The following is an 8,849-nucleotide window of genomic DNA, read 5'->3' as shown; positions in this document are numbered from 1 at the left end:
GACTCCAAACAAGGTAGAATATTTTTTTTCCCAGAGATGCAAAACATAGGGAAAAGGATTTATTTCCAGGAAGGTGTAAGGAGAGTCATGTCAGTGGGGCTGTCAGGCTCAGGGCCACAGCTGAGCAATATCCCAAGGGCAACCATCTCAGGCCCTGGATGACTCCCACAGGAGCAGTGAACTGAAGGGAATCTGTGTCCCTCCTCCACGCTGCAGGAGGATTGCCTGCCCTTTCAGGGCACAGAGGCACACCTGAGCTGCTTCCCCATCACCTCTGTCCACCCTGTCCCCCTTCCCACCCACAGGGAACACTGCAAACTAAATTAGCTCCGTAAGCCATTTTATGCATAACGCTGGTTCAAGCTATGGGGCAGACACAGCTCCTCTGGGCAACCTGTGCCAGGGCCTCAGCACCCGCACAGCAAAGAACTTCCTCCTAATACCTAATCTAAACTCATGCTCTTTTATTTTGAATCCACTCCATTAGGTCCTGTCACTCCATGCTCTTGGAAATAGTCTCTCTCCAGCTTTCTTGTAGGCTCCCTTCAGGTACTGAATGGCCACAGGTACTTTAGGTCACCCCAAGGACATCTCCTTTCCAGGCTGAGCAAAGCCAGCTCTCTCAGCTTTTCCTCGTAGGAGAGGTGCTCCATCCCTCTAATGTGAGAAGCTAACTAGATTTAAAAAGTAGAGGCACATTTCATTTTGTTAGAGAGAAGTTTGTCACCCAAAGTCAGATCAAGAAATAAGGTCAACATTTGATGTTTGCTTAACCGCTTCTGGATACAAAGGCCAAACTTCCCTATCATGCCACTTTTATAAGGTTACACCTCCTTTGATTTCTGAGGAACTACTTATCTCTTGGGTATCTGGATGGGTTCCTGTGAAATTCCTCTCCCTGCACTCAGGTTCACCCTTGCTGTGCCTCATGGCACCTGAGCAAACTGTTCTTTGCTTCTGGAGAACAGCACTTTGGTCCAGGTCCATCGGCCCTGCACCTTCAAGGGCCAGGAGGTGATGAGGTGTTCAGGAATGCTGTGCCACACACCTGAGGACCCTGCAGAGTGCATCAATAGCCTGACAGTGTGATCTTTGGTGATACAAAGTGTGTTCCAGGTGTCACCTGGGTCAGTTGCTCAGCTACTTCCTGCAGCTTTGAGCATGAGGTTGGACAGCTGCCTTTAGCATCTGATAGAAAGAAAACTAAGGTAGGAATGAGGATAAGATTGACATGGAGAAGCCAGGTCTGGACTTCAGTACAGTTTCCCTAGTAAAGTGCTGCTAGTTCTGGTTCTTTTCACACATGACATAGAAAGCTTATCAATAGTCCCTCATCTCTGAGCTCCCAGCTGGGAGAAGACTGGAAGATCCAACAGGATTTTTTACAGGTTGAAGAAATGGAAGTTTGTCCTACAGAACAGACCCCATGGGAGCTGGATCAAGGAGCAGCAGAGCTCCTTCATCATCACTCCAAGCACTTCTCCATCCAGGAAGTGCACAGGTCTGGACAACACGTGGGCACTGCCTACAGTGACCTGAAAGGCAGAGCAGTGCCAGTTATTAAGGGCTGGAGCATAAATAATATAAAAAAGCAGTGAAATGGAAATCCATGAGCTCACAGAGCCTAGGGGTATGATGAGAGGTTCATGGCTTCTCTTTACCACCTCTGAGGGAGGGTGACCCTGGTTCTTCTAATAGATCATTGGGATTGACATGCTGCTGAATGACCAGTGTCTGTACAAGGCAGGTTTATTTTAAACCAACTTGGCTGCAGTGGAAAGGATGTTTGTCACCATTTTGGTTCTTTTCTATCAAAGTAGAGGAAAGTCAAGAAGAAAAAACTATAAGGAGAAGACAGAAGGAAAGAGAAGGGAAGGACAAGAGCAGAGAGTGGAGAGGAAGGAGATCCCCAGATGTGGATGTGGCAATGAGAGCTGCAATTTTGATGTCCGTAGCCTTGATCCTTTGGGGGGTGGGGGCCAGAGCCACAAAGAGTTGGATGGGTTCTACTCATTCAGGCTGCTGTGGGAATGCCCCACTGCCTCCCCTGGGGTGGGCTTTTCCACAGTGTGATGCTACGCTGTGGAAAGGAGTCAGGGGATGCTTCAGGGGGTCCTTGGAGGTTTATGGCCCTTTTGAATGATATGAGCACGGTTTGGCCTTGCTTCTCACAACTGCTGCCTTGTTAAGCCAGTTGGGCCCCATCAGAAAGGAGGAAATGTGATAAAAACGATACAAAGTATTGCCCCAGCTCTGCCAGATCTGCTTCTTATCGGCCTTGTCCCTTATCTGCCTCAAAACCACTTTGGGATGCCAATTCCAGATTATCAGGGAGAAAATAAACCACAGGACTCAACGACTTTCTTTAAACACACTTCTTCAGTCTTTCACACTTCTTCTGGTCATTTCTGGTTGTGACAACCAACTTGTTTTCCAGTATTCCTGGACTTTTGGAAGTGGGTGAAAATGAGTCCAGTTTAGCAGTGAATGAATGATTAAAGACTCACAGAACACTCTGAGTGTGGGAAGGGCCCTGAAAGATTATCTGGATCCAATCTGCTGCCATGGGCAGGGACACTTTCCACTAGACCAGGCTGCTCAGAGCTCCATGCAACCTGCCTTTGAACATTTCCAGGGATGGGGCAGCCACAGTTTCTCTGGACAGTTTGTGCCACTGTCTCACCACCCTCACAGCCTAGAGTTTCTTCCCCATAGCTGGCTGCTACACTGGCTCTTCCATTTTTCTTCTGCACAACAATCCTTCTCTTCCATTTTCCTAAATCCATGCACTTGTACAGAGTCATCTCTCAAACTCTTCATTGAGCATTGCTCTAAAGATTCACCTGGAAAGGCTATTAATTTAGCCCCAGAGGCCTGGTCAGCAAACCACAATGTGGTGGCATGAATAAAGGCTCTTACAAAGCCTTGGCAGTCCAGAAAGGGAAAATATGCGGCCTGGCCATACTAATTCTATACTGAGAGGCTGCAGAAGAGCTGACTGTGAACATCTGGGTGTGCTCACAGACAGGTTGGTTGGTCGGTCTAAGGCCACCAGAGATGTTCTGCCAGGAACAGACACCTGTGTAGGTGCTGCAGCAGCAGTGGCTGTGGCCCATGGGGAATGAGGAAATGGACAGGGATGTCACCAGACCCAACAGGTCAACTGCTCCTGACCTGTTGCTTCAAGTCAGCTACCTTTGGGGAAAACCAGAAGAAATTGCCAATAACAACTGTCACCCCATTTCTGCACAAGGATGAACAAATCTTCCCCGAGTAACAACAGAAAACTTCTCTTTTCTTTGAAATTCTGTGTTTATCAGATTTACAACTGGGTATATATTGCAGTGGGACTCCTGAGGGATCTGTCAACTGTTTCTCCAGGGAGAAGAGGCAAGGAGCGGCTCAGCTGCCTGTTCTGACACTCTGCTTCAAGGTAAGCTCTTGCTCCTTCCTCAACACTGACTCCAGTATTTCAAGTGATTCCTTAGCTTTGGAAGAAATAGATCAGACAAAGCGTAGGCTGGAGTTGCTGAGCTCCAACATCTGCCTTCCATGGAGAAATGAGTTTATGGATGCTGGGGCTGTGAGCAGAGTGCTGAGCCAATCTTTCCCACAGTAAGTTGGTTTCTATATGTGTGATATTGAGTAAGTGAGATATATTTTAAGCTCATAAGAGGAGATGAATTAAAAGGACTCCTCAGGAACTTCTCTGCTTGATTTGGGGCAGAGATGGTCCTGCTCTGCAGAGCGCTGTAAAAAGCCACAGCTTGTGTCTCGTGTTCTGAGTTTCCTCCTCACTGGTCAGATTTTGTCAATGGTTTTCAGTATGACTGTCCCACAGGGTTAGAGATGTCAAACCAGGTATATTTACAGAAATAAAATTTTTAATATGACAAATGATCAGACAAAGGACATTAATCAGAACTAGTTACTACACAATGTAAAAGCTAATATGAAGGCTAGCAAGACAAAGCAATCATTAATTAGGGATTGGTGTAACTCACCATACCAACACTTATGGGCAGATCTCTATCTCTTAACCTCGAGGAGTACCCTCAAAAAAGCATCTCCACTTGAAGGGACAATCTGCACACACTCCAAGAAGAGTATCTGAGAAGAATCTGATGGTATGAAAGTGGACTGGGCTTCTAGAGTGTAAACTGATTGACTACCAGTAGTGCGTCTCCAGGTCAGTTTATCAGCTTCTCTGCCAAATTTTGCCTGACTGTCAGGATGTTACTTTGGGAGTGATGTGTCAGAGTGCTTTTAGCATAATTCAACACCAAAACCAGTACATGATGCGCCCTCTCAGCCCACCCTGACAGCTTGTTAAATAGGCATTGCTGGGGTTGTTTGACCACATTGCAAGGGGTACTTGGGAAAGAGGTGCTCTGAAACTTAAAGGGGTTATCCCATCAGTGGTGTGGCTTGGCCTGCAATGTCTTTCCAGAGATATCCCATCTCCTAAAAACAGAATCACCAAGAGAGGGGTTGGATTTTTTGCAGAAGGCTTTGAAGGGTCTAGAAGTCAAACACCTGTAAGCAGGCTCTCAGTTTTGAGTGTCTTCATACCCAAACTCATTTCTCGAGACAGCTTTTTCTCTCCACAGAATGGAAAGGGCAGGTTTGGACATTCTACTCTCCTGTAAGGCTTCAAAATTCCCTTTTTCCAGTACTGCGCTTACAAGAGGTTTTTCCGTTCCCTGCATTTGCTCAGCTACCTCCCAGCTTTCCCTGCTTTGGGCATGAGGTTGGACAGCTGCCTGTAGCATCTGATAGAAAGAAAACTGAGGTGGAAATCAGGACAACATTGACATGGAGAAGCCACATCTGCACTGGCAAGAGCTGCCCCTCAGTATTTGCATTGCAGCAGCCACAATACAAATAAGATAAAGGTGTTCTCCCTCGTGTTTGTGGCTCCCATCTGCTTGGCTCCTTCATTTTCTGTATCCAGGTGTGCAAGGTCATAGTCTGGGGATGGACACCAAGACAATGCAAGCTGAGCAGCAGGACAGGTTTCCCAATGTCAGCTGAGTGTCTGCTGTGGGAAGGTCCTCAGAGGAGAAGGGAGAGAGATGATGTTGAGAGAGAAGAGCTTCCAGGCTCTGGGTTGCTTCAGGCTTTTTTCTCCAATGCCAGTGCAGAAGCTGAGCTCTTGACCAACTCAGGTGGGCCGAAAAATGTGACCTTGTCCCACTGCTGTGCCTCAGTTTCAGATAACTGTGCTGTGAGAGCTGATTGCATATGGGGTAGGCTCAGATCCCTCCTCAGATAAATCTTGGATAAGATGAGATGAATCTGCTACCCCTGTAGGCACCTTAACCCTATTTGAGATTTCACCCTGTTTACCCTGGTGATTTTTCCACAGCCAGGAGGACAGAAGTTATCCCCTCCATGGTGTCTCATAGTCCCCTTGTCAGCCAGCTGCGTCACCAAAAATGACTCCAGGCCATGGTCAGCTCTCTCCAAGCTGAGTTTCCCTCTGCATTTGCCTTCCAGGGGAGTAAGAGCCTGAAATCCTCCTGCCATGCTGTGGCTGCTGCTGCTGCAGGTCTGGGCGAGCTGCCTCTGGGAGGGACAGGGTGAGGTGGTGACATCCTTTGAAAGCTGTCTACAGTTTTTCTACCAGAGTGTCATCCCAGATAATGCCCTGACACCACAGAGACCAGCCAGGATCTGCCAGACCTTAAACAACCAGCAATTCTTTGCCACCTTGTACGACAAAGAGAAGCGTATTCCTGTGTACTCTGCTTACATCTACGAGCCTGCAAATTTGACCACAAAACACACATGGACGGTGGAGCCCCAGGTGAGTGTCCTCTCTTGCAGCATGTCACTCTGCAGTTACTAAGAGATGAACTGCAGCATTTAACCAAACAGCTCTATTTCCTCCCACCCCCATACACACACATGCAAATGAAGCCACTGGGTGGGATTATTCTCATCTTACTTCAGAAACCTGCACCACATGGATCCTCTGATGCATTTCAAACATCAGCAGGAGGAGGAGATGAGTCCTATCCCAAAGGGGCCCAGTTTTCTGCAACGACCTGAGAGCAACATCAAGTCCAATTCCATTCCATTCCATTCCAAGGTCAATAATACCTCCCTCTCTGTGCCCTGCTGTGCTGGAAGACCCAGTGATGGGGAAAAGTCATCCAACAGCAGCTAAATTTGGGGGAGCAACAGTCTTGCTGGGCTGGGATCTCCACTTTGCCCTGAGCTGTTTTGCATCCTTGACAGAGCTTAATTGCTCCCAGTTAGGAGTCAAATAGGCTTTGTAAGTGATAGGAGAGAAGTGAGGAGAAACTCAGAATTGGGTGGGATGAGCCAGGCACTGAGTGATGAGAGGGTTTGTTGAACACTGAGGAATTTATTGAGGGATATTTCAGGCAGTGAAAAGTGAGGAGCATCAGTGTCAGTCCAGTCAGAAGGGGGTGATCTCCATCCATGGGTAGTTGCCCCTGAGCACTGTTGCCTCAGGCTTGCTTCAGAAGGATCCACCAGACACACAGATCTCCACAAACAACAGAGCTCTCCCAAATGTCCTTCAGTCCGCCAGTAAAAAAGACCTAGGAAAGTACGGAACAGAAAGAGAGGAAGTTAAGGTCATTGCTAAGGACAGAGTAGCAGGATGGAATGTAGGTGTTCATGAACCAGAGAAGAAAGCCATGTGCCCTGTTCCCGAGGGAGAATAAATATGTTTCCCCAAAGATGAACAGAAAAGTGTTGGAGTTCTAAAAAAACCCCAACATTTGCACTTTGTACTCATTGGAATTCAAACAACTAATAGGATATTGCACCACTGCAGCCTCCACATTTAGGGCAGGGATAAAAGCTTCTCCCTTTTCATAGAATCTTAGAATCATAGAGGGGTTTGTGTTGGAAAGAACCACAAAGATCATCTCATTCCAACCCCCTGCCATGGGCAGGGCCATCTTCCACTAGACCTGGTTGCTCAGAGCCCCATCCAACCTGATCCTTTTCCTCCTGGACCACGGAGCCAGGCCACCTACAAAATCTCTGATTTTGGTAACTTTCTCCAGAGGTCCTTTTTCAGTACTTGGGTTCCTCAGGACTCTTTGGGAATTGTGAGCTCCTTGGAGAGCCTGATCATTTCTAACTTCTTTGCAGTGAGGCTGCAGAAGATGCTCCCTGGCCCAGATCAGCTCTGAGCACATTATTAGGACTGCAGTAGCAGATTCCATTTGCATTGAGGTCTTTTTCATGAATGAACAAACAACCTTTATCCTTGTAGTGACTTATAGCCCCCCTCCTGGGAAACCTCACCTCTAGGACTGGTTTCTCAACACATCTCCCTGTGTCTGGGGTTACAGGAGGCAAACACTGGTGTTCCAGGAATGTGCTACACCTGTAGCAGCCACACAAGGAATCAGAGAATGAGAGAGTGGGGATGGGAGGATCTGAGATACAGTGGGTTTGGAGACAGGTTGAAAGGGAACCAGCTGTGTCAGGGAAGGTTTCTCACCCAAGACCTTTCTGCTTTCAAAGCCAGAATGGAAAATGCTCCTTGTCTCATGGATGCAGCCACACTCCTAGCACAGGCTGCAGGCTGGATCACAAAGGTCCCAAGTCAAAAGGAGAGCAGTCATATTCTGAGCTTCTTTTGTCTTAAAAGCTCTTGTGTTCCTCCAGAAGGGACAGCTGTAGATTTCTCTCAGATTCATATGTTTAGAAAGACTGAGATGAGAAAAACTGTGTTCTTGACACCTGGAGACTTCTGCTCCAGGGAAACCTGCTCCATTCCTGCCATCCCCAATAGTAACACCTTTTCTTCTTCTTTACCTGTCTAGCTGATACGTTCAAACTTGTCCAGAAACATGAAAACAGTGCGGACCCTCAGAAATCAATACCATGTCACAATACAGAAGATCATTGATAGCCAGGCTGTCAGGGTAGACTATTACCGCAGTGGTTGGGACCGTGGCCATTTGAACCCCAATGGCCACCACAGCAGCCTGGACAGCAGGAATGCGACCTTCACCCTCACCAACATAGTGCCCATGTACCCAACACTCAACCGAGTCGCCTGGAAAAACTACGAGCAGCAAACGATGCACAGTAAAAGCCAGGGCTGTCAAACCACCTACGTCATTGTGGGGGCTGTGCCTGGGAACTCCTCCATCAGCCGTGACAGGGTGAATATACCCAGCCACATCTGGTCCGGTGCCTGCTGCGAGACCAACAACAACAACAGGAGTGCTTGGGCTGCCATTGCCCAGAACAACCAGAACCAGGTCGATATCATCACTCTGGGGCAGCTGGAGGTCAAATTGGCCAACCTGTATGGAGTGCAAAATGTTTCCCTCTTTCACGTGGACTGTCCCCGTATATAAGCCTCACATCCTGATGTAAAAGGCTCGATTGCTTTTCCCACATGTCACAGAATCATAGAATGCTTGGAGTTGGAATGGACCTCAAGGATCATCCAGTTCCAAACCTCCCTGCAAAATAGCAGGGACACCTTCCACTAGACCAGCTTGCTCACAGCCATGTCCAACCTGGCCTTCAACACTTCCAGGGATGAGGCAGACACAGCTTCTCTGGGCAACCTGTGCCAGGGCCTCACCACCCTCACAGGGAAGAATTTCTCCCTGCTATGTAGTCTGACCCTGCCCTCTCTCAGTTTAAAGCCATTCCACCTTCTCCTGTCACTCCATGCCCTTGTCCCACTCTAACTTTCCCAGAGACCCTTCAGGTACTGGAATGGGATCTAAATTCTCCTCAGAGCCTTCTCCAGCTCAACACACGCAGCTCTCTCACCCTGTCTCCAGAGCAGAGGTGCTCCAGCTCTCAGAATACCTTGGTGGCCTCCTCTGGACTCCACC

At 48.0% G+C, this 8,849-nt stretch overlaps 1 protein-coding gene across 1 annotated transcript; it reads left to right on the top strand.

The window, feature by feature from the left end:
* Positions 1-5,527: 5,527 nt before the first annotated feature.
* Positions 5,528-8,357, top strand: LOC126653137 (endonuclease domain-containing 1 protein-like). Its single transcript, XM_050340659.1, has 2 exons — positions 5,528-5,809; positions 7,815-8,357. Exons 1-2 carry the CDS (start codon positions 5,528-5,530, stop codon positions 8,355-8,357), a joined length of 825 nt encoding a protein of 274 aa, XP_050196616.1.
* The last annotated feature ends 492 nt before the right edge of the window (positions 8,358-8,849 follow it).

This window comes from Myiozetetes cayanensis, unplaced genomic scaffold (assembly GCF_022539395.1).
Source record: "Myiozetetes cayanensis isolate MyiCay16 unplaced genomic scaffold, myiCay2020 scf908, whole genome shotgun sequence".
NCBI classification, from domain to species: Eukaryota; Metazoa; Chordata; class Aves; order Passeriformes; family Tyrannidae; genus Myiozetetes; species Myiozetetes cayanensis.
This window is presented reverse-complemented; position numbering and strand designations above follow the sequence as displayed.

Excerpts from the sequence above, each read along its gene's own strand:
- LOC126653137 (XM_050340659.1), top strand. The coding sequence starts at position 5,528 with ATGCTGTGGCTGCTGCTGCTGCAGGTCTGGGCGAGCTGCCTCTGGGAG. Across the intron at positions 5,810-7,814 it reads CATGGACGGTGGAGCCCCAG|CTGATACGTTCAAACTTGTC; the intron begins GTGAGTGTCCTC and ends TTACCTGTCTAG.